Raw genomic sequence first — 27,887 nt, 5'->3', positions numbered from 1 at the left:
GGCTTGTAGCCGGTTTCGGAATTTGTTTTTGTTTTGTTTTTTAATCTCATTTGGAATGTTTTTTTGGTCATAAATTACCATTAATATTTTGATTCAGGCGGCCCGGTAGTCCAGTGGTTAGCACGTCGGCTTCACAGTGCAGAGCTACCGGGTTCGATTCCAGATCCGGCCTCCCTGTGTGGAGTTTGCATGTTCTCCCCGGGCCTGCGTGGGTTTTTTCCGGGTGCTTCGGTTTCCTCCCACATTCCAAAAATGTGCGTGGCAGGCTGATTGAACACTCTAAATTGTCCCTAGGTGTGAGTGTGAATGGTTGTTCGTCTCTGTGTGCCCTGCGATTGGCTGGCAACCGATTGAGGGTGTCCCCCGCCTACTGCCCGAAGACGGCTGGGATAGGCTCCAGTACCCCCCGCGACCCTAGTGAGGATCAAGCGGTTAGGAAGATGAATGAATGAATGAATTTTGATTCACAGGTGTTGCATAGTAAAACTCACATCCATTCACCCGCTTTTCCTCACGAGGGTCACGGGGGGGTGCCGGAGCCCATCGCTGCCGTCTTTGGGCAGTAGGCGGGGGGCACCCTGAACCGGTTGCCAGCCAAACGCAGGCCATACATAGACCATGCTCACAATCACAGCTCGGGACAATATGGAGTGATCAATTTACCTACTGTGCATGTTTTTGGAATGTGGGAGGAAACCAGAGTACCCAGAGAAAAGCCACATGGGAAGGGCGGGGCTTGAATCGAAGCCTGCACCTCTGCGCTGTGCTAACCAGTCGACCATCATGCCGCGGCTGCTTAACCCCAGAGACAAACATTGACTAAAATGTACTCTGCTTCATCAGAAATCATGTTTATTGCACAAGGCAGATTGAACACAAGGATGACATTTCAGTCTTCACAAACAAGACGTACCTTTTTTTTATCTAGCAACACTGTGAATTGCAAATCTGTTATATAAATAACAATATAAAAATGTTTTTAGAGCATGCGTAAAATGCACTGCTTTAGTAGAGCCTTTTTTTCGTATTAAAGTGTAATTGCGCATCCACTACAGTAGATGGCAGTGGTGCTATCATTGTCAGAGTGTGCGAGGGGAGGAATTTTCTCTCGCATTTTTTTGTTGTTGTTTTTTTTTTTTTAAATTCACCATGCATGCGCGCACACAGCAGGAGATTAAGAGTGCATTTGGAAAGCCACTCTGAGTATGCTGTGCGCCATTCGGACCGTTCGGAGACTCAAAACATTGTTGGAACGGTTCAGTTATTCAGAGTGCCACAAAATGGGAGTGAAAGCAGCTCGCAGCCATCCGGGAGTCTGTCGGCTTGTCACAACAAAAACAAGGGTGCGTTTGTTAATTCAAAATCGTCGTCTTGCGGCGTCGGAGTGAATTTCCTAAATGCACCTATGAAGTGTTGTGAGCAAACACCATCGGAAAATATTTCATGTGTATGAAAAGAAAGCCGGAGAGAGACGGAAATAATCGAATGGTTCAATTAGGCGGCCATAAAAATGTTTATAATTGAAATGATGATTTTTTTTTTCAGGCAAACTTTTCTGATGCAGACCCATAAACTCTGTTGACAAAGTTAGTCTGTGTTAAAAATTAATTTCTTTTCATTAATGTTGGTAAGGTTCCAATGTTATGCGCTGGCGGATTTGGAACAATTTCATAGTCATTTTTTATTTTATTTATCGTCGTAGCGGAGAGTTGAGGAGGGGGAGGGGGTGTGGCTTGTTTTTATGGGAAATCATAGTCGAGTGGCCTTGTTTTGTTCTTACTGTGATGGCTTGCGTATGTGACCTTGTAGCCATGCCAGTTATATGATAAATGATTTAGAGTTTAGAGTTTTAGAATTTTTTTTCCTTTGGGATGCGGGAATAAAGCACATCCCCCCAAGAAATAAAAGATGATAGGACACCAAGCCACGCTGACTTGCTTCTTGTTAAGAATATATTGTGATCGCCGCGTCTAAGTGTGCCATGATAATTGCCATCAATAATTGAGCGAGGGGAAATGGCAGAGAGAGCTGCATTCGGGCTTTGCAAAATGTTCCTGGGAGAGGCGCAGATGGACAGTCGGGCCAGCTCGCTAATTCGCCGCCGTTTTAATGTGACTCTGAAGAGGAGCTTTACGACTTCGCTCGCCTTGGCCCGGGAGCTCGAACCAACAGAGAATCTTATCCCGCTACTGCCGGTTGATGAGTTGCTCGGAGGTACAATTCGTTGTTTGCAGAACGCTTGAAAAAGTATTCCGACCGATTATCTTATATTCAGGAAAAATCGAATTAGCATCATAGCAACTATCTTTCCCGATGAAAATTGAGGTCAATTGTTGATTGGCCAATCAACAACAAGAAAACAATGCCTTGGCAGGGAGGAGTCGCATGATTTTTTTTTTTTGGTTTTGTTTGCCTCTGGCTTGTGCTCCAGTATAATTCTGCTGACAGTCACGTTTTGAGAAATCTTGAATCTGAGGTAACGTCGACGCGCAGCTAGCCAGAGGGCTTCAGTTTTTAGACGAGTGAGCTTGCTTCGAAAATAGGCCACGGATCTGTTGGAGTCCAAACAGAAAATCAGTGAAAGCTGTGATCGAAAGCAACGCACTCGCTGTTGAATAACAAAAGTCAAAGAAAAACAGACCACAATCATTTTGGTTGAAATATTAGGATTCACTTGAAAGCAGACATTGTTTTGTTGGGAGTACGTTCTGGAACCCGTCTCGCCAACGGTACCGTAGCGCAGGGGTGTCCAAACTTTTTGCCAACGGGGCCAGATTTTATGTGGTAAAATGTCGGGGGGCCGACCTTGGCTGACATTCTTAACATTGAACAACAATATTGTTCAACAAATTTTAGTAAGCATGTCTGTTTCACATTTCCATTTTTATTTTAATTTCAACAATTTTAAGAATTTCTTTTGGTTCATTTGAAACAGGAATTTGAAATATGACATATCAGTCAATATAAACACATAGTGATGTCTTGTTAACTCGTGAGTGATGCCCTCTAGTGTCTAAATGCTATTACTCATTTAGTGAATGCTATTACTCATTTAGCCACTAGAGGGAAGCAGTACTCTATGAAACATCACTCACCAGTCTACGAGACCTCAGTCAATGCAACACGTGTTCCATTGCACCCAACCTGCGGGCCAGACGGCACTGATTTTATGACGGGGGCCGAGGGCCGGATGAAATTCGACCGCGGGCCGGATTTGGCCCGCGGGCCGGACTTTGGACAAGCCTGCCGTAGCGGGTCACACGACGGCCATCCCGCACCTGTCATGGGATCCATTCTCACATCCTTGTGTGAATTTGTGCTCCACAGTGGATGATGCGACCGGAGATGGATGAAGACTCCGTTTTGGATTCCCGGATCTAAAGTTCCATCCGTGTTTTCTGTCCTGTGACTGAAACGACAGGATAGATGAATTCTTGACTGCATGCACTGAGCCCAGATCTGCTTCGTATTCACTCGCCATACCCAAGGCAGGGATAGTTTGTCTTTAACAATTTTACTCCGTCGACGGAGAAAGCTCACTCTTTTCTTCACTCTTTAAAAGGCCACGTTTCCCCTTGTCGTGGTTTGCATGCGAACGCCGCCCTCACCCCACAACGATGCAGGTGTAAATATTTCATCAAGCCAGCGTCCGTTTCTTGTTCACGAGCCGTTCTCGATTCACCGAGGCCTATTCTTAGCCTCGCCCTCATCTGACGCGAGAAGCCGGCAGGCTGGGCAAGAGCGCTTGAGGAAGTGATCGCCCGCCTTCATTAAAGCGGGGGCACATAAATCAAACTCATTATTGAGCCACTAAAGTATTGAACCCTCGGTGAGGAAATGAAATGATCGGAGGCGGGTCGCAAGTTAATGAAAATATTCATTACCTGGTGATATAGTGAGCATGTGGCGAGACCTCCCTCTCAGACTCATCTACCACCTCGGAGAGCGTTTCTTTTAATTGAGTGTAATAAGACGCTTAGATCAGGCCTAGCCACTTGATTTGAGCGAGTAATTGACCAATAAAGCTCTGTGATCGCAAATTACAATTACTTAGCATCTGCTTGACGAACATAATAAACGGGAAGCTTTCTCTTCTCAGCATTACCGTTGGAAAGCCCATCAATCCATCCATCCATCCATCAGCTACCGCTTATCCGGGGCCGGGTCGCGGGGGCAATAGCTTTAGCAGGGAAGCCCAGACTTCCCTCTCCCTAGCTACTTCGTTCCCAGGCCATCTGGGTGACATAGTCTCTCCAGCGTGTCCTGGGTCTTCCTCGGGGTCTCCTCCCGGTGGGACATGACCGGAACACCTCACCGGGGAGGCGCTCAGGAGGCATCCGAATCAGATGCCCAAGCCACCTCATCTGGCTCCTCTCGATGTGGAGGAGAAGCGGCTCGACTCTGAGCCCCTCCCGGATGACTGAGCTTCTCACCTTATCTCTAAGGGAGAGCCCGGACACCCTGCGTTGGAAAGCCTTACTTCAAAAATCACGTGACTTTGATTGACATGTCAGATTGAAGACAAGCTGTCCTTTACTGCCTCCTAGACAGCCTCCTAGTGTTGCAATGCTCATCACATCATGGTTTTTTTGGGGGTGTGGGGGGGGGGGGGGGGTTGTACCCTTTATGATCGATTCCTTCTGTTTTCAGTCTGAATAATTCAGCACGTTCTTCTTCCGTCACGCTTCACCACTGGTCAATATAGGACGACCGTATATGGACGGAGTGGACGCAGAAAGTTGCACAACACGTCACTCTCGGAAAGTGTACGTACAAACAGTTGTCTTGTCAACTGAGCTTTGAGGAGAGGAAGTTGCTGATCTTCGATGATGTGTTCTTGAGTTATTTATCTCAAGACCCACGGGATAGTCTGTTCAATGATTCAATTTGCCACAGAATCTAGCCGAGGCTCAAAGCAAGCGGTTTTATATGATCTAAAATGGTGACTCGCTGCCATCTACTGGTGGCTGTGCGTCATTGAAGTTGTTTCCATAATTAGAATAATAATTTGTTCATTTGCTTAAAAGAAGAAGAAAAAGAAGAATCGGAGCCAGGCTGTACATCGTGGTGAATCTTGTTCAAGTAAACTTTTTAGGAGGTCATTAAAAAGTGTTTGACAAGGGCCAATGTCAAGTTGTCCATTTGGGATTCACACCAATTTGAGAGATTTTCATGTTTGACCTACGTGAGAGTCCGCTACAATGTTTAGTGAGATTTGGTTTCATTTTTGAGTCAAATCAACCGACCAGAGGTCATAAAAACATTCTTTTCATATGTTTCATCAACCCTGGCACAAAAAAAGAATGCTTATATTTAAACCCTCCTAATAATTTATGAATTTCAACAATTCAAATGCAAAGAAAAACTCTTTTTTTTTTTTTGCAGTCTGGTTAAAAAAACAACAACAAACCTTCAATTGACACAACTGTAACTGATCCCCCCGCCGTCGCTTTGAGAACAATCTGTTATGTCATGTTGTTAATTGACCAAGTAAACGGATAAAGTGAAATATCAAAGACCGAGCATAATTAGTGATCTCCACTTCTCAAGCCCGACGACATGACTTCCGTGCATTTGTTGCCTCGCTCCATCCGGAGTGACAGGCTAATCAGGAGCGTGTCGGCATCGGCTCCGGCTCTGCCTGTCATAGCTGTCAGTCTTCTGAGGAGCTGATGGAGTCCCCCGAGTAATGAACAGGAGAGCTGCTCTCTCGCCGTACGACCCGCGTGCTGAGAAGCCAGGACACCGAGGAACACAGCAATCAATGTCAGAACACGTGGTATTGATGAAAGATGTCAGAAACGGCTCCAACTTACATGGGATCCCGCAAGGCACAAGCACCGAGTCTCTCTTGGGTGTGAACATCAACAGAACACAATATGCCATCACGACGTCCAGTAACAAATATCTGACGGTTGGAGAGGAGTTTGTCCGTATGCATTTTTAGAGGAACTTCTCTGCGTTTCATCATCCAAAGCAGTGGTTCTCAACTGGTGGCCAGCGAGTTGAAAAATGACAGACATGTATTCTTACTTTGATTTTGATGTTCCAGTATAGGAGCGAATCAAGCTCCCACGTGGAACAAGCGACAGGAAGTGCGGCCGCCTACAAGCGCTTCGGCCGCCGATTTATTCTAGCTAGCCAACCTCATGCCGAGTGATATGCTTTTGGCAAACCACGTCAAACTCATCCGAAACATTCATTCATTCATTCATCTTCCGAGCCGCTTGATCCTCATTAGGGTCGCGGGGGGTGCTGGAGCCTATCCCAGCTGTCTTCGGGCAGTAGGCGGGGGACACCCTGAATCGGTTGCCAGCCAATCGCAGGGCACACAGAAACGAACAACCATTCGCACTCACACTCACACCTAGGGACAATTTAGGGTGTTGAATCAGCCTGCCACGCATGTTTTTGGAATGTGGGAGGAAACCGGAGCACCCGGAGAAAACCCACGCAGGCCCGGGGAGAACATGCAAACTCCACACAGGGAGGCCGGAGCTGGAATCGAACCCGGTACCTCTGCACTGTGAAGCCGACGTGCTAACCACTGGACTACCGGGCCGCCTCATCCGAAACACCTTTTGAAAATATAATATACGACACATGTGTTGCCGAATGCTATTTTTAATTATAACGTGTTCTTTGCTGTTCTTAAAGTCGAGAAAAGTGGGCCGCGACCATGCCACCGAAACGAAAATGCGGGTGACGGCATTTGAGGGCAGCGATGTAAATGGCTTCATGCGTGCTCATGTCATACTTGATACCAGGGGGGGGCAACAACTTGTTTGAAAATGAGAGCTACAGACTGCTTCATGCAAAGGGCTCCCTAGTTTCATACACACTTGCTCAAATTACCTGGAATGACGTGTTTTAGAAAATGAATGGGTGGATGGATTCTGGCCTCCCTCCACCTTCCAAACTCGCGTGTGAGGTTCATTAAATACTCGAGAGGCTCTACGTTCATTGACTGGTACCTAATGGACCAGTGAACTAAAATGGTTCAGGTCTTACTTGGAGCAAAGTAATTTTGTGACCATTGGAAGTTTTAAATCTGACCAAATGGCCATGACATGTGGCACCCCTCAAGGGTCCATTCTTGGACCCCTTTTATTAATCCTTTTATGTCATCCGCAAGTGAAGCTGTTCCTCCATTTCCTTACAAACACACAGTACTTTCTCCAAACGTTTCATCAAAAAGTTCATTCATTCATTCATTCATCTTCCGTACCGCTTGATCCTCACTAGGGTCGCGGGGGGTCTTGGAGCCCATCCCAGCCGTCTCCGGGCAGTAGGCGGGGGACACCCTGAATCGGTTACCAGCCAATCGCAGGGCACACAGAGACGAACAACCATCCACGCTCACACTCACACCTAGGGACAATTTAGAGTGTTCAATCAGCCTGCCACGCATGTTTTTGAAATGTGGGAGGAAACCAGAGCACCCGGAGAAAACCCACGCAGGCCCGGGGAGAACATGCAAACTTCACACAGGGAGGCCGGAGCTGGAATCGAACCCGGTACCTCTGCACTGTGAAGCCGACGTGCTAACCACTGGACTCATTGATTCAAATTTTATTGATACAGTGTACAATCTATTTGTAGATGAAGCAGAAATGGAGTAGAAATTCTCATTTGTATCGTGTTAGCTGGCTGATACTCGTTTTGAGTGGCTGATCTGACAGCTGTGTCATGTGTCGTCTATTCCAGTAACAGGATCCGGAAGATGATATTCCAGTCTGAGTAACAAGAGGCCAATAGGATCCCAGAGACGCGATCAATGACCGGTAAGCCGAGCTCTCTCTTTGTCTATGGCCCACTCAGATGCTTGTTTTCCAATGACTGTTTTGCACAATTTCTAAAAGTCTGCAGAGGAAGTGACGATGTAATGTACAGCTGAACGTGTGTGTGTGTGTGTGTGTGTGTGTGTGTGTGTGTGTGTGTGTGTGTGTTCATCTTCAATACTCCTCAAATGCAATTCAAGAAATGAGTTGAACCAACCTTCCTGGGCATTTTTCCTCTACTCCAACAACTCATGAAATATTTAGTGTGGCTCAGTAACCCCCCCCCCCCCTCTCTCTCTCTCCCTCTCACTCTCTCACACTGTCTTACATATAAATATCCACAGTGAGGAGAGGAAACACTGGGGTAAGGAAGGTGTTAACGTGTAAGCGATGCCCCACACACCAACGGGTAGCCTACGCACCCTTACTTACACACATATACTAGTTGGACTTCATGGTTACCTCAAGTGTTCTTCCAGTCCCATTTGATGTATTCCGTCTAGCTGAGTGGGTGTGTATTGGGGTAGCAGGATAAAAAATTGACACCCGGACGATCGGCAGCTGCCGGCTGTTTAATCAACAGTGATGAATATTTGATGCCGTGGTGGCGGACAACCGATGGCCGACACGCTGCTCATTATGGAAGTCCATGTGTACAGCGGAACATATTGAATATCAACGGATGGAGAGCTCGCTGCTCTCTGCCACACGTAGCATGCACACAGATAAAACACGTCTGTCTGTACTGCACTGGACAGCAGTGGTATATATAGCCTATGTGGCTGTAAACGAAACAAAATACTTGAAAGATACATTGACGGGCAATAATGTGAACACAAACTAGACAAGGGTGTGCTTGGAATAGAAATTAAATGTGGTTTTTATCAGCTAAACAATCCAAAAAAATGTGCTCACTGCCCACAGAGATGCAGAAGAAGATTTATTATTTGTTTAAATCTGTTTTACAGTATGTGTAAAGCAAAAATGAAAGATTCTTATAGATTGGTACACGATAGTGAACATTGTAAACAACCCTGCGTACATCAAGTGCAGTATATTTATTTATGATCTTTTATTCTGTAGGGTGGCCCGGTAGTCCAGTGGTTAGCACGTCGGCTTCACAGTGCAGAGGTACTGGGTTCGATTCCAGCTCCGGCCTCCCTGTGTGGAGTTTGCATGTTCTCCCCGGGCCTGCGTGGGTTTTCTCCGGGTGCTCCGGTTTCCTCCCACATTCCAAAAATATGCATGACAGGCTGATTGGACACTCTAAATTGTCCCTACGTGTGAGTGCAAATGGTTGTTCGTTTCTGTGTGCCCTGCGATTGGCTGGCAACCGATTCAGGGTGTCCCCCCGCCTACTGCCCGAAGACGGTTGGGATAGGCTCCGGCACCCCCCGCGACCCTAGTGAGGATCAAGCGGTTAGGAAGATGAATGAATGAATCTTTTATTCTGTATTTTAAATGTATGTTTTGCAATACAGTGTTATTAGTAGTAGTAGTCGTAGTAGTATTTTTATATATCAAAAGGAGGTGCACGGACTGTACCGTATGACGAGTTTTTCGTGGCATGCACTTCGATTTGGGATTTGGGCCGCGTGCGTGACGTCATCGCAGTGGGTTTCAGGACCCGGGTTCAAAGAGTAGCGCTTGAGAGGCAGGGACCGCCAAATAGATGCCGTTTCATTCGCACGATTTGACATTGACAGAAATGTGTACGTCTGAACTTTGGATCTTTGAGGGGGGGGGGGGGGGGGATTTTCGTTTGAATTTCCGCTCACCGGACCGCATGTTGACGGTGTGCCTCTTGGACTGCGTTGTAACTTTGCTCGGAGACGCCGAGTTGGCCGACGTTGATTTCATTTCAATGAACTACCGCAGTTTATTGTAATGGCAAGTTGGCTGCCATGAGTCTGTCGTCTAATGCCCCTGCGACTAAGTGCTAAATGCTACTTGCGCGGTGCGGTGCACGTCTTTTATTGTTTCCATAGCCACAGTGACGGAAGGAAAATTCTTTCAGGGCCTGATGGTAGCTAAACCGCACATTCAATTCCAACGACGCCGACATGAATCCTTGATCACCAAACGGCACAGTGGCTGAATGTGACAGATTCCTCGTTTATTTATTTCAATCTGTCAAAGCACCAAGAGGGGCGAATTTCTCTTTTGCAAACCATCAACACTGATGGTCGCCATTTTTATTGATTATTTTATTGATTTGCCAACGCTGATTTTATTGATAAGTACTGCTTCTTCTTTTTTTTTTTTTTTAATCGGATGTCAGGTGTTGCGCATGCACGAAACACCGCAATGTCAAGTTGACTCGCGCAAGGCAACTCGTGCGCCCCCCCCCTCTACTCAAGTTTTCCGAAAATATTCGCGCGCACTGGCGAATCCAATTTGCCATCTTTCCATATGCGGGCGAGCCGCATATCCTCGAAGCATCAGTGGCGACATGAGAGAGGTCAGCCCCCCGCCAGCCCCCCCTCTCCCCACCAAGATCAAATATTTTTCTTGCTAAATGGCGGATTTATTAGACAAATACGTCGTTCGTCTGACTTTGAACCCTGTGTGATTGAAATATACCCGTGTGTCAACAGCGTGGCTTCTCAAACCAGTCCCGGGCGATGCATGGCTGCCACCGCGGATTACTGAGCAAATATAATGGGAAATGAGTGCAGATCTGGGGGGGGGATCTATCCCCTCAACATCCCCCGGTTTGACATTTCCGTCAAAGGCCAGCCGCAGCCGTGCAGACTCGCTCCCTCCCTCCTTCCCTCCATCCCTCCCCCGCGCATTGTTGCCTCAACCGGGCCCTCGACGGGCGTTCGGATTATTCTTTCTTTCTTTTTTCTTTTTTTTCCTCGGAGCGCATTGAAGTCGAACAACGTCAGAAAAGAAACGACGCGGTGTGCGAGCTGGGCGCTCCCATTCCTCGCACCTTTTAGCAAGCGTTCTAATGATGTCATCCATCTTGGCGAGGCTGCCTAACAGCCGCGATTAGCTCGCGGGCCCGCTAGGCTTTCGGCTTGCAGCCTCGAAAAAAGTCAGACGCTCGTAAATCTGAGCCGCGCCGGCGTTGCCATAACGTGTGCTCACATCATTATTTGGCGACGTGCGCGGTGTCAGAGAAGCTCGCGTCTCATCTGTCAGGAATCCAATTTCCTCTTATTTACATCCACGCTATAGATTAATTACTGCCCCGACTAATGGCCCGAAGGTGTGCGATTTATATGAGACGGTCTCGTGCAATGCACGGCAACCAACGTGAGGAAAAGGAGGAACTGGAATAATCATCGCCGTCGTGGATGGCCTTGTAATTATTATTATTGTTATTATTATTATTATTATTATTATTATTACATTTGTGTTATAAAGGCTATACAACTGTGGACGAAATTAACCGGAGAGACCACAGCCACGTTTTCATTTTCGTTTATTTTGCAATGTTTTTTCATTCATTCATTAATGAATGAATGAATGAATTTTGCAATGTGTTTCGATAAAAATGTTTTTTTTAATGTTACGCCCGAATACAAATATTACCATTTAGAGTTTTTAGGGAGGGGTGGGGGCGCAGAAAATGGTCACAATAACTGCACTTCCTACACACACACACACACACACACACACACGCACACACACACAAGTTCAATGCGTTTCTCTTTTTTTCTGGGAAATGAACACAGAAAATTGACTTCTGACAACGTGAACAAGGCTAAGTTGAGCTGCAGTTTTTACTCAGGAGTTTTTTTCCCCCCCTCTCCCTACCCGGCGTTTTCCTTTCTGAATTCTGATTGTAATTTCCCCATTGCGGGACAAATAAAGGATATCTTATCTTAACACATTGCAACGCTTTCTTCTGAACCTCGCGCCGCACCTCGTCATCGCTTTAAAGTGGTTTTGGTTGAACTTTTTTTTTTTTTTTTTTTTTGCTCTTCGGTCAGGAGCTATGAATGGGGTTGAAAACCTGCTTGGCAGAAGTCCTCGTCAGAATAACGGGACATTCACGAAGGTGCAAGTCACGCCCCACCAAGTATCGAAAAGCACGTAAAGGCGGCAAGGCCACCTCGGCCCCATTCTTGATGGCACTTTAAGGGTTGGTTATGATACCGACGAAGTTCCCGATGAAATATGCTTCTGATTAATAGAGGCCTCTGTCGTAACAGGCTGACATATGGTAGGCAAGCCAGCTGGGGACGGAACCTCGGGCGTCCCCTCCGGCCATTAACATATTAGAGGCTATTGTGCAGGCAGAGCGTCCGACTTCATCCACGGCCCGTGTGCAGCGAGACAGCCGCCCAGAGCTGTTTGATAGAAGCTTTCAATAATGCATCACTCCTCGCTCCGCCGGCGGAGCTGTTCGTGGTGCTGAAAATGATTGCCGTGGCGCGGCCGCGTTCCAAACAACATGCAAATTTTCAGAACGGAGATATAGAGATATCGATCTATAGGATCTATAGATAGCTAGATAGATACATATATTTTGATATATATATCTTTTAATCTATATAAATAATGATGAATAAAAAATAATCATAATAATAATAATATTTTTTATCCATTTGTGTTCATATTGTATTTAATTGAAAGATGTTTGGGTTTTTTTTTCTCTTTCTCCTTTCTACATACATTCTTGCTGCTGGAGGCTGTAAATTTCCCCATTGTGGGACGAATAAAGGATATCTTAACTTAACTTAATATTATATATATATATAGCCCTGCGATTGGCTGGCAACCGATTCAGGGTGTCCCCCGCCTACTGCCCAGAGACAGCTGGGATAGGCTCCAGCACCCCCCGCGAACCCTAGTGGGGATCAAGCGGTTCGGAAGATGAATGAATGAATATATATATATATATATACACATACATACATATACACACTGTATATTGTTTTTAAAAGGTCCTATCCAAGACTCGTTTCAGTTCTTCGTTAAACATACATTTTTTTCTGCTTCAAATATTTCCTTTTCATTTTTGGGGAGCTGCAAAAAAAAAACAAAAAAAAAAAAAACAATCGCCTCTATTTAATTGACCCGAATCAAACGAACTCACACTGCATGTTCCGCTCTTCGTGCAATCACATGTGGGTTGGGTTTGTTGAACACTAACATGTTTTATTTCGGACAAGAAGAGGGAATTGAAACGAAGGCCTTCGCGACCGTCGGCTCCTTGATTTTCGATGACTTTCAAACACTTGACATGAAACACCACAGGAAAAGTCTTCCGTTTTATGTGCGTCGTTCACAAGCAGAGAGGCAAAGTTTAAATTTTTCGATTTATTCAAAGATTGCTGGAACACACCTCCCTGTTGAATTTGGCGTATAGGATGAACAAAATAAATAAGGTACAATTGAAGGTAAGAGCAAAAGAAAGGGGGGGGGGGGGGACGACAAATGTGTGTGCGTGACAAGCGCAGCTCCAAAAGACAATTCCAGGGGCGCTCTGTAAACATAGATGTCGTTGTGCACGTAGTCGAAAAAGAACCCCCCCCCCCAAAAAAAAAAATCCTGACAACGTTTCCCTTCACATCGAACACGACAAACAACGTGGTGATCTTCATGTGAACACAGGCAGTTAACAGTGACTTGACACCATCACAAGGCAAGTTCTACAGCAGTCGACGGGCTCGACCGTACCAAAGAATACGAATGAATAATTCCTCTTCCGATAATGCATAGAGTGCTTGCACTGCAAACTAAAACACTGAAAGGACCTTTCGGTTTTTGTTTTCATCAGCAGACAAGGCTTTTCGTGCTCTCCGGTTGGTGGTGGTGTTTTTTTTTTTGTTTTTTTGTTTTCTCTCCCCCTATTTTCTTGTGAGCCGATCATTTGAATTCTAACACAACTCCAATCTGGTGATAAAGTGATGTACGTATTTACAAAAGACGTGGACGTTTCTTATAAATAAAGGGCTTTTTTTTGTTGTGTGCAAATCGAACGAAAGATGTCCACGGCAGACGCGGGAGCCTTTACTTGAGAGGATTAAAGTAAAAAAAAAAAAAATAATAATAATGCTGCCTGTGAATGTGAATTCCGCGCAGGCCCAAGTTTTCGTTGACAGCCGCGCGATTGCGCAACGGAATTGGAATTGTAGCAGCCTCCCATCACGAACATGAATTAAAGACGGAAATAAAATAATAATATGGATTATTATTCTTGAACGACGCCGACGGGAGCCAAAGCAAAAAAAAAAAAAAAAAACACACAGCATATACGACAATCAATGAGGTAATTTGTGAATGGCTATTAGTGGAAATAATAGGCCTGTTCGGAGAAATCAACTGGCTGCTGGAAACCGTTTTCCCTTGCACGCGTCTTTTCAAAGGCGACGTCGACGTCGCTCGACTTTGCCCCCCTGTTGCAGGGGCGGATCATCTGATATTTGCATACTTCACATTCACCGATAACGTGAAAAAATAACCAATATATATATATATATATATATATGAAGCCTCTTCTAGAAGGAGCGAAGCCCGTTGCGCACCGGCGTAGAAACTCGCCAGCGACAAAAGAGCGAAAGTGGTGTTTGTTGTTTTGACTGCAGTTCCATTGGTCCCCAAATTCAGTCACAAGAACGTTTTTTTGTTTTCGCGTTGGTCCCCCGCATCAGTGGGCGGCGGAAAATTTCAAGCGTTTCTGCTTTTGTCTTTGGTTGCAAAACCACACTCGCACCACGTTCTTTTTCAAGTCCAATTTCTCAGCGATGGCTGCAATTTTCTCCGAGGAGGGCCGCGGCTGAACGGCGAAGTAGGCCTCCAAGGACCGCTTCTCCGGAGCGGCTATCGAGGTCCTCTTGCGTTTCTTTTCCCCTCCGTTGAATATGTCCGGCTTGCTCATTTTTTCCCTCTGGGCCCCCTCGGCCTCCTCCAGCCAAGCCTGCAGGATGGGTTTGAGCGCGATCATGTTGTTGTGGGACAGAGTCAACGACTCGAAGCGACAAATTGTACTTTGGCTCAGCGATCCCACGCCGGGGATTTTGAGATTGGCCAGCGCGCCCCCCACATCCGCCTGGGTCACCCCCAGTTTGATCCGCCGCTGCTTGAAGCGCTCCGCGAAGGCCTCCAGCTCCCTGGGGTCCGTGTCCGAGTCATTGATGGACGGTAGCCCGGGGCCCACTTGGCTACCCCCGTGGTGACCCGGTAGGAGGCCGTGGTGGGTGAGAGGCGAGTTCATGCTCATGGCCGCCTGGTGTGAGAGGTGGCTCAAGCCGTGCATGTGCGAGTGCGGGTGAGCGTGCGCGTGCGCGGGAGCGGAGGCGCTGGAGATGAGCCCTCCGCCGCCGCCGCCGCCGCCTCCTCCACCGCCGCCGCCGCCACCTCCGGGCCCGTCGTGAGCGCTGGACATGAGGGCGAGAGAGGGCGAGCTGATGTGGTCCATTAAGTCCGGTGGTTCCAGGTTCTGGTGGTGGTGGTGGTGATGGTGGTGGTGGTGATGGGCCAGCGGCACCGTGGACGTCGACGAGCACGGCACGGTGCTCATCGTGTGGTACGTGGCGTCGGGCTTGAACGGGTGCGTCTTGCCCTGGGACACGGCGATGTCCACCGCCGCCAGAGCCTCGGCCCGGGCCAGGAGCGTCTCGTCCAAACTGGCGAAAATGTTGCTTTGCAGCTGCGGGCGGAAGAAAACAACAAAAAAACAAAAACAACAAAAAAAGTCAAAAGAAGCGCTCTCTCAGAATGACGAGGCGTTCGTTTTGCGAGAACGTGAATACGCGCATCTGTCAGTTTGGACTTTTGAGCGACACGGCTTGACGGATAGCTATTTCTTTCTCAAAGCAGGAAGTCATAAATAAAAAGCCAAATCGACATTTGCGCGCTTTGAAAAAGATGACAGAAATTGCGGCGGAATACCCGAACGAAAACAAAACATCCGCGCGCGTCGATGCGCCTCGGAGCGAATTCCGCCCCGTCGTCGCTCCGCCACAGACGTCGACTTCGAAGCCGTTCAAGTTGGACGGAGAATTTCTTTATTTTTATTTTTTTTACCTGCGGAGTTTGTAGACAGGCTCTCCGGATAGCCTCGGAGCTGGAATGCAGGGTGGTGTACTTGTGCTCCGGCAGCGAAGGGTGCATGGCGAAGTGCGCCTGTTTGCTGTTCATGGACATCATCTTGGCGAGCTCCCGCCCCAATAAAAGTGCGTGCGCGGCGGCGCAGGGGCGAGGGGGCTAAAACGGCCAAAAGAGCCCGAAAAAGGCGGCCCTTGACACCGCCAGTGATCCTTTCGTCGACGCGCTTGCGATGGAACCGAGCGCGCGCTCTTGTGTGTGTGCGCCGAGTGGAGCCTTGAGCTCGGAGATCACACAAGATGCCTGCAGTCTCTCACGCGCACTTTATCTGTCTACTGTTTCCCCGCTGCTGGGATGAGAGAGCCTCTTACACCTGAGCGCCTCAGATCTCGTCTAGCCCGGCCCGGCTGCTCTCGCGAGACGGAAAGTGGCAGAGCAGCGAAGAGGCTGACAGATTAAAATAAAAAAAAAAAAGAAAAACTGCTCTCGGGGCAGAGGCACCAACGTCACGAGACGAGGCGTGCGCGCTTTTTAAGGGCTCGCCACGGAACCGGCCGCTTGATTCTTTGGAGATGGGAGGCGAAAAGATGATGGCGGAGTTGAGTTAGTTTCGGCGGCCATCACGTCACCCCCCCCCCCCCCCCCCCGCGAGGAGAACGCCGACGGGAGAGAAAAGAGTCGATATTCAGCATCCAAATTGAGTTCAAGACAAAATCTTGACACGCATTTTTGAGGATATCGTGGAGATTAATCGCTACCATTGCGTTAAAAACTCCAATGTAAAATCTGTATGGACACTTGCAGTTTATTATTTTTTTTATTGAATATGTTTAGGGAAAGCAAAAAAATAAACAAAATGAGATCATGGACTTCACGTGACTCCACCGACAGAAACGAAAGAGAACAATTCTGGCTTCACAATGACAATCGACGCTCTTTTTAAATCGGAGTTCTCTAATAACGCAACACGTAAGAAAAAAAATGTTTGCAGTGGTTTGGAACAGCACAGCGGCGACAGTCGTTTTGCGGAACAAAAATATTTCACGGCCTTCTTCACCGCCGGTCCAGCGAGTTCCGCTCGGATTTGACCCCGTTTGGCTCGCGGGACAATTGTACGTTTCATGTGGGCGCAACGGACAAAAAACAAGATGAAAATGTACCACATGGATTGTTTCCAAAGCACCTTCATCCTCCAAGCTCGTCGCCTCCAGTGGAGCGCCGAGCAAATTGATTTAATGCTCCAGTGTAACCTTCCTTGTACAGTCCTTATCTAAATTAATGAATCTCAATGAATTAACTCGTCATTTATTCAAACCGCAACGGTTGTCCAATTAAAATTTCATGCGAGTGATTAGCGCGGTGTGAAATACACGTTAAATTTGCATAATAAAGTGCTTTCTGCTACAATTGAATTACGGTACTATGTTTGTGTGTGTGTGTGATGATTTTATACATCAAGCTTTATTTAGCCTTTTTTTGGGTGGGGGGGGGGGCAATGGTACATTGTATACTTTTTGAAGTGCGGCTAATAAAGAGGAAACTCACAGAAGTCATGTTAGTTGCTAAATTTACTGAACTCAATGTAGCATTTCCGCCTCGCTGAGGTGTGATTAAAATGCCTTTTTTTGGGGTGGGGGGGCGTCAATGGTACATTGTATACTTTTTGAAGTGCGCCTAATAAAGAGGAAGTGTCACAGAAGTCCTGATGTTAGTCACTAAATTTACTTAACGCAATGTAGCATTTCCGCCTCGCTGAGGTGTGATGAAAATGCCTTTTTAGGGGGGCCGGGGGGGCAATGGTACATTGTATACTTTTTGAAGTGCGCCTAATAAAGAGGAAACTCACAGAAGTCGTCCTGTTAGTCGCTAAATTTACTGAACGCAATGTAGCATTTCCGCCTCGCTGTGATGTGATGAAAATGCCTTTTTTGGGGGGGCGGGGGGGCAATGGTACATTGTATACTTTTTGAAGTGCGCCTAATAAAGAGGAAGCGTTACAGAAGTCGTCATGTTAGTCGCTAAATTTACTGAACTCAATGTAGCATTTCCGCCTCACTGAGGTGATTAAAATGACTTTTTTGGGGTGGGGGGGGACAATGGTACATCATATACTTTTTGAAGTGCGCCTAATAAAGAGGAAGTGTCACAGAAGTTGTCATGTTAGTCGCTAAATTTACTGAACGCAATGCAGCATTTCCGCCTCGCTCAGGTGTGATGAAAATGCCTTTTTTTGGGGGGGGGGGGGGCAATGGTACATTGTATACTTTTTGAAGTGCGCCTAATAAAGAGGAAGCGTCACAGAAGTCATGTTAGTCGCTAAATTTACTGAACGCAATGTAGCATTTCCGCCGCTGAGGTGTGATGAAAATGCCTTTTGGGGGGGGGGGGGGGGGCAAGGGTACATAGTATACTTTTTGAAGTGCGCCTAATAAAGAGGAAGCGTCACAGAAGTCGTCCTGTTAGTCGCTAAATTTAATGAACGCAATGTAGCATCTCGCTGAGGTGTGATGAAAATGCCTTTTTTTTGGGGGGGGGCGCAATGGTACATTGTGTGCGCCTAATAAAGAGGAAGCGTCACAGAAGTCGTCATGTTAGTCGCTAAATTTACTGAACGCAATGTAGCATTTCCGCCTCGCTCAGGTGATGAAAATGGCTTTTTGGGTGGGGGGGGGGGGCATATGGTACATTGTATACTTTCTCTTCCCAGTAATCTAACATCTTCTAGGACAAAAAGGTCAGAGAGGAAACATTATGACAACAGTAGACAGGCAGTGCTAAGTAAAATATTTGTCTGACATTTTCAACGCTAGACCAGAATGACTCTATTGACCGCCTTCTATCACACACGCACACAAAAAAAAAAAGCACTAAGACGACCCTGTTTTTCACAGACGGCCAACTTTTGATGGGCAAAATCTTGTGTGCGACCACAACATGTTCCGGTCCAGAGGACGCAGGGGAAGTGTTTGAAAAGTTCACATGAGCTTTGAAAGTTTGGTGGGACTGCTGGCGTTAAAGGGGCTGTGGGACTTTCGTTTGGTCGGCTGGCCAGCGTTGAGTGCGTGTCGCTCTCTCGATGCAGGTTTCCCGCCGGGGGGGGAGGAGGAGGAGGAGGCGCGGGCATCCGGCCGCGGGCCCGCCGGACTGACGGGGCGGCGCGGACCGGCCCGAGTCTCTTCCGCGGCATCGAAGAGCAAATCAAAAGAGAGCTCTTCGGCCTGGGACGTCCCTCCGTGATCCACGCCGCTCTCGTCCACATCCGACGCCGGCGACGGAGGACATCCGAGGCCTCCCGGAGCCTCGTCGTTATCCGCCGTGCCGCGTTGCGCTACGACGCCCGAGCACCCCGGCGGATCGGGGACCAGAGTGCGGTCGAGGTCGGCGGGAAGGGAGGACGGCGGGGAGAGCTGAGAACCTCGGCTACTGGAGCTCTCCACATCCAGCATCATGGAGTCCAACTCGGAGATTTTGTTGAGGTAAGCCGCGTCCATGGAGGCCTCGCTGGACTTTTGGAAACTGTCCGGCTCGTCGGCAACCAAACCGTCCGCCGAGGAATCGGTGGGCAAGACCCGTTTACTTGGACCGGGAGACCATTGGTCATGGGATTTCGGGAACTTCCAAGACCCCCAAAAAACAGGCTTGGGCGACCTGGAGTCATCGGCGCTCCGAGGCAAAGTGACCCCAAACCGGTGTTCCGCGGCCGTCTCAGCCGGACCGGGAAGGTCGTCGAAATCGATCCTCCTGAGATGATTGACAGGCTTAAAGGCGACTTTCTTGTCGCGCACGCCGGGGCTCCTCAGCGTCAGCGAGCGGAAGGCCGACGAAGGGGTGGAGGGCAACAAGTCCGAGGAGGCGCCGTCCAAGTCCTCGCCCTTTTTGGGGAGTCCGCGGGGATCGGCGGCGGGAGAGTCCTGGTGATCCGCGCACGCAAAGAACATCAAACTGCGAGCCTTGGAAAGCGTCGGCGCGTCCGCCTCGGGATTGCTGCAGATGGAGCCCCTCTCGTCGTCGCTCAAGCTCCTCATCATCATGTGGATCCTCTGCTGCTGGCTGAGGGATTCAAAAGCCGGCGAGCTCTTTTTGGACGCCTCCTGCAACTCGCCGCATCTCTTTTCAGACATCCGGAGACGATTTTCCAAGTCGTCGATGTACTGGTCGCTGCGCTCCAGAGCCCTCTTCAGGTGCTCGACGTCTCTCTGGTACTGCTGGATTTTCGCTTCCAAGGCAGCAACGGTGTAACGGCCAAACCTGGTTTTAGAGTTGAGGCGGGGGGGGGGGGGGGGGGGGGGGGGGGGGCATCGTTAACATTTAAAATCATCAATAGTTGCATCCGATTTTTTGCATTCCGGGAATTTATTCAAGCCACCAAACTGACCCAAAGCACAAATTTTGCTTCCGTGCAAGACAATTCGACAAAGAGTCAAATCTGGTCAGACCAAGTGGCAAGAAACCTTCCATGCTAGCAAAAGCGCGTGAAACACTTTCAGCACTCAAAATTTTGCGGTTTTACTCCTCAAACCGCTTTCAGCTATCGCACAATAAAGCCTCCAAGTCAAATCAAGCGCAGATGTGCACGTGGGGGTTCGAATAAAATGTGTTGTTCTGGATCTTAGCATTGTTAAAAAACGCAAAGGTTGGTCAACTCGTGACCATTTTTTTGTTTATTCAACATCTAAACAGAATGTCAACTGCAATTTCGTAGAAAGTACAAAAAAAAACATTTTACACGTTCAAAGGAAGTAGGAAGAAGACTAAAATAATCATAATTATCTAATCCTACCCCCCTTGTTTTTTGTGTATTTCAACTTATGTATTATACTAGCTGGTTCGCCGCCCTCCGGGCGGCTCATCAGCTAGTTCCTGCGGAAGGCTGGTAAGGTGGGCCTTCGGCCCACAAAAGTGTTGTTGCCTGGTTCAACTTTTTGTTCATCTTCATTGCTTATCGCGAAAATAAAGAGATGTTTAGCTCTACTAAATAACTAACAATTTCATTGCAATGCTTGTGGGTAGACAACATTTTTTCGCTAAGATGCCCGCGCGATCGTAGTGAGCCACTGCATGAGCGGCGCAGTGGCGGCGCGCAGCGGCGCGGTGAAGTAGGTACGTTTTGAAAAGGGACAGACGGAAGGACAGACCGCGTGCGGGACGACGCGCAATATATATATATAGATTTATACGTTCAAGTTAAACTTGAAATAAAATCTCCAAAATGAAAAAAATAAATAAATCAAAAGTATTTTTTATTTTTAGAAATGGGTTGACGACACATTTTTTTGTGTTCTACTTTTTTGGGTTGTGGAAGCTCACACGCGCCAACATGTTGGTCAGCGCAAATTGGCATTCAACAGCAATTCAAATCTTTCAGCCGCTTATGAAAACTAGTCGACAACAACTCCGGACAGCACGACAGTTCCCAAAAATATTGGCGCCAAAATATGAATTGACAAGGTTTGGGCCTTGAGACTTGAACAAGGTGCGTCTATTGGACTTCAAGTTTGTCACAAGAGACAATCGCCCTTTCAACGGATATAAGGTACTCACTTCTGTGGCGATCGACTGACCACCTCAGCTTTCAGTCTCATGTTTTCTTGGACCAGGTCAACATTTTGAGATCGCAGCGCTTTATTCGCCTGAGGGTGACAAGAGTAGCAGAAGGCCTCGGTGTCGGGGGGGTCTTTTCACAAACTACTTGATTCTCGGGAATCCTACTCGGTGAAAGATTGCCCTACCTCCTTCAGTTTGTTCATGACCTCTTTGACTTCAACGCAAACATTTTGGGCTGTTGGCAGCCTCTTTGCCAATTCCTCCATGAATCTCGGCTCCACTGCTTTGTCCTCTGCTTGCGCGGGGTTAATCGCGCAGGGATCCAAAGTGGTCCTCAGCTGCGACTCCAGACTTTGATTTTTGGTTTTCAGCGCTTCATTCTCTCTGATGAGACCTTCAATTTCTTCCTGGCAAAGGACCAATTACAGAAAATGATCATTTTTAGCACACGGATATCATTAATTTACTGAAAACTTGAAAATATATCATTCTGTCAATTAAAAAAAATAGGAAAATACTATCTTTGTAGAGAAATTTTGGAAACTGGGGCCAGTTTAACTCCCAAGTCGAACAAATGGGCCTTTTAAGATAAGATAAGATCCTTTATTCGTCCCACACTGGGGAAATTTACAGCCTCCAGCAGCAAGAATGTATGTAGAAAGAAGAAAGAGAAAAAAAAACAACAAACATCTTTCAATTAAATGCAATATGAACACAAAATGGATAAATCGCAGTACTATTTACAATTTTCCTTCACATCATTTAATTATTATTATTATTATTACGATTGTTATTTTTTTATTCATCAGCCTGTGTCGGTAGCAACACCAACTGCTCAGAAATGACTGACCCCTTCCCAAACTGTTTATTCTTTCCATTTCACAATTGCTCTATGACCAATACCTCATACTCTCGCAGGAGCAGCTCCCCCCGAGTTTTCCTGAGACATTTTCTCACAGAGGGGCTCTCGGTGTGCTCACTCTCATTTGTACCTCCTGGAACAGAATTCACAAGAACAACAACACCGAGATTTGTGGCTAAACTTGCAATTGCAGAAAAAGTTGAACTTCTCCACAGGGCTGTGCGACACGGCCCAATATTTGTTTCAAGATATAAATTGCATCTCGTGTCACGGCAACGACGTATAGCAACATATAAAATTAGGGCTAAAAAAAAAAAAACTGTTGAATTCAACAATAAGTTCAGAAATAAATCACGTCTGAACACGTTAGTTACCTTAACGAGCTCTCCATTAGAGAAGCTAAGCTCATAAAATAACAAACGAATAAACAAATGAAAATTAGGGTGAGTCAGAATTAAAACTTAGCACTCCATCGATGCAAAATGGCACAAACAAATAATATATCATTGAAATTGAAACCGTACAAGTGGCTTTTAGTGAAGTTTTTTGATCATTTATTCAAATATCGGCGTCGATGGATTCATTTGCGTTCCTCCGTAGCTGACACTCTGTCACCGATTACAAACTAAATTGCTAATGGTCACTTTAAATGTTTTGACTTGCTTGAAATTTGATGGCGATTTGATTTGAACTTACACATATGAGACTTACTCCTACCTCTGATAATAACCAAACACTGCTTTGATATACAAAAGCAGTATATAGAGGACTGCTAATATAGAGTATATACTATATAGAGTATATACCTCTATATACTGCAGTATACAGAGGTCACTGCTTTGATATACAAAGCAGCGTTTGGGTCAATACATGACACACAGCTCCAAGTATGCAACTTCATACCACTTGAAAACATCAATTACAATATAATCGAACAACATTGCTCTCCGGCTGTGTGAGGGAACCAGAGAATCATTTTTTTGGTACTTGGACAGAATTGCACTGGATCTCTACAGATCTGCAAATGAGTGTCTTGTGTAAGCTCACCGATAATTTCTCTGCAGGGGTTCTCGGTCGTAATGGGGACTCTGCATGAGGGGCACTGGCTTGCTTTTTTTAACCACATCTCCATGCAGGACGAACAGAAGACGTGATGGTTGCCACAGATGACCGGCTGTCTGACCTGGAATATATTGACAGTCTGTGTGCTACGTCATACTCGACGAAGGGCAGTCGAAGAGTTTCAAGACTACGTCGTAACCGACGTTTGTGCTTGCACAAACACTTCCGGCTTGTTGTGTCGATTGCTCTTTCACCGGCGGGAATACTTCCCGTAGTTGTCGCTGTAAGAAATGTAGTAGTTACCTTTCCGAGGCATATCTGACACGATATCGGCAGAGTCAAACAAAGTGTTGAAGTTTGAAAGTGGTGAGCCATGACTTCAAACGCGAACGTGACACGCGCTTTGTTGAGGGAGGTTCAAATGAGCCAAACGGAAGTACGGAAACGCGCGCCAAATATGATGCGGAAATCGAAGTCGGGCTACGGAAAGTCTGATAAGCCAAAACACTTTATTATACAAAACAACCACATAGTCACCCAATCATTCTAACAAAAGAAGCAGAGAAAAAAATATTTACATGTACATTTTATATTGCTGCCTCTTGTAACAGTAGTAACATGTTTTCCCTTAACAGGATTTTGTAAATAATAGTTCTCAATTCGGATCGTGTGTCCCACAAGACATGCGCACAAGGAAAAACGGGAAATCACGTGACACGCTGGACTTGACGTCATCAAATCATTTTCCCAAAGAATGGATCGAGCCAAGGTTTTGTCACCTCTTCTACTTTTCCCAGTTTCATAAAATAGTCATGGTTGAATGTCTCACTTGAATTTGTGCATCCCTGTTGTGCATATGATCAGAATTAGACAATTTTTTTGTACGTTAATACTTTTTTTTTTAATTTAGGGAAGTAAATTTCCCCAGTATGGGACGAATAAAGGATATCTTATCTTATCTTACATTCATGTTATTGGTCACATCATGTGATATTTGCCCAAAACAGTCCGTTTGTGTTTCAAGGGGAAATGCAGTATATCTGCATCCCAGCTGCCGAATTGCTCATCCCGACTGAGTTGCTTAAAATAGGATGTAATTTGCATAATTCAACATACCTTTGGAAAAAAAAAGGTTACAATTGAAGCAACATCAGCATAAGGAGTTCCACTGGTGTAATATTCTTCTGGCAGACAAGGCAGTGTGTACAGAGCTACACATTCCTTCCATTCGGGATGAATTTAACTTGTAAACAAATAAATTGTTGCTCAGAAGGAAACTCCTATGCTCTCTTTGTTGTGTGAAAACTTAGAGAGGGGCGGGTTTATTTCTTTTTAAAAAAAAATACTTATCGGTTACATACTCTCTCTCCAAACTAAAAATAATGTCTCGACTGGTTGGGTGCTGCGTGATTTATTTACGTCTTCACGATTCCTCCATTTCATTTTATACCCAGTTTATAGTTTACAAAAGCGTGCGATTGGCTTGTCTTTTCAGTAATTACTCAGCAATCAAATTAGACCATTCTCATCGCAAAATGATTCCCTTGTACACTTTGCCTCGAAAGCTATCACTCATATCTAAACCAACATGCCCCCCCCCCCCCCGTGCTTCATTTATCTCCACCCGGGACATGTCCCCAACACAATTACAATTGACTGCTTGCAAATTAATCTGTTACACTGATTCCAGTTTGTATGTTCATGCTACGTTTCATTGTCCGTTGGCCGCATTTGAATTCCATCCACCACACACACACACAAGCACTTTGAACAACAAAAAGATAAAGGCGCACCAATGTTGTTTGCAGGCGCCATTTTTGTTTTTCCAAAAATGTTTGTTTTCGTCATCGTTTGTCTTGAACGACTCCACGGTACCTGAAAGAAATCGATGAACTGCAAACGGTGCCTCCAGCACGTGCTTGATTATTACAGCCTTCCCCCCCGTGTACACTGCGCTACATGTCATGTTTAAATAAATTCTGTATTCGTTGTGTTGTGTACGGTATGATTAAAAACAACAAATGTGCTCCGTAGCTGCCTATTAGTGAAGCCAAACAAATGCTGCAGACTCGCCACTACCTGACTGAACGGCAAGACATTTTCAATCAGACCCATTTTCCTTTTGCCATTGCATCGCCGCGCAACAGGCTGCTCATTAATTGGCGACAGTCAATTAATCACTGCTGCTACAGACGGCTGCATCTATTGATCTTGTCCAGCACTTATTTTTCATCCCTAAATGACAGCAATTGCCAGATTTGGCCAGCGTGTGTAATGGACGGCAAAGAACCAATGACCCGAGCGTCGGTCTCACCGGTGGTGAGCGCGGCCGCCCGCCCCCGCCGCCCCCAAAATGCTGCCGAATAGCGTCTTTACCATTTAGCTCGGAAAGGTTTAGACTGCCCTAAGAGCACAGTGGCGAAACAGTGAACGCCGGTGCTCAGGTGACCTTTTCTGTTTAAGGCTTAATCTCTGACAAATGCTTGCTTTAATTAGTTTGATGCCCCCTGCCTGGACTGCCGCCCCACCCCTGCTGCTGCCCTCACTCTCACTAGCTTCCTCTGTCTCCCTTCTGCAATCTCACATCAGTGTGATTTAGGAATGATTTAGCGATGTACGATGTAGCCAGAGGCGGCACGGTGGCCGACTGGTTAGCACGTCAGCCTCACAGTGCAGAGTTTGCGTGGGTTTTCTCCGGGTACTCGGGTTTCCTCCCACATTCCAAAAACATGCACGGCAGGCTGATCGAACATTCACAATTGTCCCGAGGTGTGAGTGCCAGCACGAATGGTCGTTCGTCTCTGTGTACCCTTCGATTGGCTGGCAAACGGTTCAGGGTGTCCCCGCCTACCGCCCGGCGGCGGCTGGGATAGGCTCCGGCACGGCGGCGACCCTCCGGAGCATGTAGCCAGAGTTTGGGACAAAGTACGGAAATTCAAGGAAACATATGGTTTCATAGATTCATTCATTCATTCATTCATCTTCCGAGCCGCTTGATCCTCACTAGGGTTGCGGGGGGTGCTGCAGCCTATCCCAGCTGTCTTCGGGCAGTAGGCGGGGGACACCCTGAATCGGTTGCCAGCCAATCACAGGGCACACAGAGACGAAAAACCATCCACACCCACACTCACACCTTGGGACAATTTAGAGCGTCCAATCAGCCTGCCACGCATAATTTTGGAATGTGGGAGGAAACCGGAGCACCCGGAGAAAACCCACGCAGGCCCGGGGAGAACATGCAAACTCCACACAGGGAGGCCGGAGCTGGAATCGAACCCGGTACCTCTGCACTGTGAAGCCGACGTGCTAACCACTGGACTACCGGGCCGCCGGTTTCATAGATGATAAGGCAAATATCATGCTGAAAATAGATGCATATAAAGTTTCTCGAGAAGGATTTTCATGTGGGGAAATATTGTGTCATTTTGTTCTCTTTTAGATGCCATCTTGATAAGTGTTGTGCATTTTGAACAATGCTCCTACACTACCTCTATTTTGCACTTTATGATGCTCATACGACTCCTTGAGTAGTTAGGATCGCTCGTATTTTAAAACATGATTGAGGATTTTTTTTTCTTTCTTCCTCCAGTAACAGTTTATTCGGCATGTGTGACGTAACACGGCGCCAACACAAAGGCTAACTTCAAAATAAAAGCTTACCAAATAATACATTGACACCAGTGCAAGAGACTAAGTATTTATTTTGAAGTCGGCCTTCAACGCGTGGCGGCATGACGGCTAAATGGCTTCCCTTCTTGACATTTTTGGTTTACTTTAATGCCGCTACATAGTTGCAACCGGCCTCAACACAACACCATTCCAAAATCATATTCAGTTGCTGATTTAGGATGATAATAAACCACAAGTTAATTACGCCGTCGTTTTGTGATACGGCACCAGTCTCCGACGTTAGCATGTAGCCGCTAAAGGGACTGTAAACATTGATGTGCACCAATGGGCACGAGACAAGAGGTGCAATCAAATGTAGTTGGACATTTCAAGTTCAAACATAAAAGAAGTTTGTTATTTATTGATTATCTCGTTATTATCTATACTCTAGTGAGTCCTTTTTTAAAATAATCTCAAAATGTACCAATCCAAGTAACTACAAAATGGCATGTTAATTGATGACATTTTTCCTAAATTCACAGAATCCAACCTGAGCTCGATCCAAGACCGAATCCATCCAAACATAAAAGAAGTTTGTTATTTATTGATTATCTCGTTATTACCTATACTCTAGTGAGTCTTTTTTTAAAAAAATAATCTCAAAATGTACCAATCCAAGTAACTACAAAATGGCATGTTAATTGATGACATTTTTCCTAAATTCACAGAATCCATCCTGAGCTCGATCCAAGACCGAATCCATCCAAACATAAAAGAAGTTCGTTATTTATTGATTATCTCGTTATTATCTATACTCTAGTGAGTCCTTTTTTAAAATAATCTCAAAATGTACCAATCCAAGTAACTACAAAATGGCATGTTAATTGATGACATTTTTCCTAAATTCACAGAATCCAACCTGAGCTCGAATCCAATCGCAGGTTTCATTGCAGTTGCAAAGACGAGTAAAATAGATGCATGGCCACAACCCGCTGTTTTATTGGGTGGGGCCCTAATTATTA

General features: G+C 46.3%; 2 protein-coding genes and 1 long non-coding RNA gene across 3 annotated transcripts in view; 1 reads left to right on the top strand and 2 right to left on the bottom strand.

Moving 5' to 3' along the window:
* LOC127599117 (uncharacterized) overlaps positions 1-27,887 on the top strand; it is a 74,887-nt gene that overhangs the window by 17,043 nt on the left and 29,957 nt on the right. The window contains exon 2 of the long non-coding RNA XR_007961998.1: positions 7,708-7,784. This is a non-coding gene — a long non-coding RNA (uncharacterized LOC127599117). The remainder of the gene's footprint in view (positions 1-7,707; positions 7,785-27,887) is intronic.
* On the bottom strand, positions 14,036-15,926 carry pou4f1 (POU class 4 homeobox 1). Its single transcript, XM_052062744.1, has 2 exons — positions 15,768-15,926; positions 14,036-15,390 (listed from the first exon to the last, which is right to left on the bottom strand). The coding sequence occupies exons 1-2, from the start codon at positions 15,888-15,890 to the stop codon at positions 14,389-14,391; spliced, it is 1,125 nt and encodes a 374-aa protein (XP_051918704.1). The 5' UTR covers positions 15,891-15,926; the 3' UTR covers positions 14,036-14,388.
* Positions 18,347-24,550, bottom strand: obi1 (ORC ubiquitin ligase 1). The gene is made up of 6 exons (XM_052062672.1): positions 23,560-24,550; positions 23,242-23,377; positions 22,236-22,327; positions 21,518-21,739; positions 21,330-21,418; positions 18,347-20,036 (listed from the first exon to the last, which is right to left on the bottom strand). The coding sequence occupies exons 1-6, from the start codon at positions 23,629-23,631 to the stop codon at positions 18,764-18,766; spliced, it is 1,884 nt and encodes a 627-aa protein (XP_051918632.1). The 5' UTR covers positions 23,632-24,550; the 3' UTR covers positions 18,347-18,763.

The sequence above is a fragment of the Hippocampus zosterae genome, chromosome 4, assembly GCF_025434085.1.
Source record: "Hippocampus zosterae strain Florida chromosome 4, ASM2543408v3, whole genome shotgun sequence".
NCBI lineage: Eukaryota > Metazoa > Chordata > Actinopteri > Syngnathiformes > Syngnathidae > Hippocampus > Hippocampus zosterae.
The sequence above is the reverse complement of the archived record's forward strand: the minus strand, read 5'-3'. Positions and strand labels throughout refer to the sequence as shown.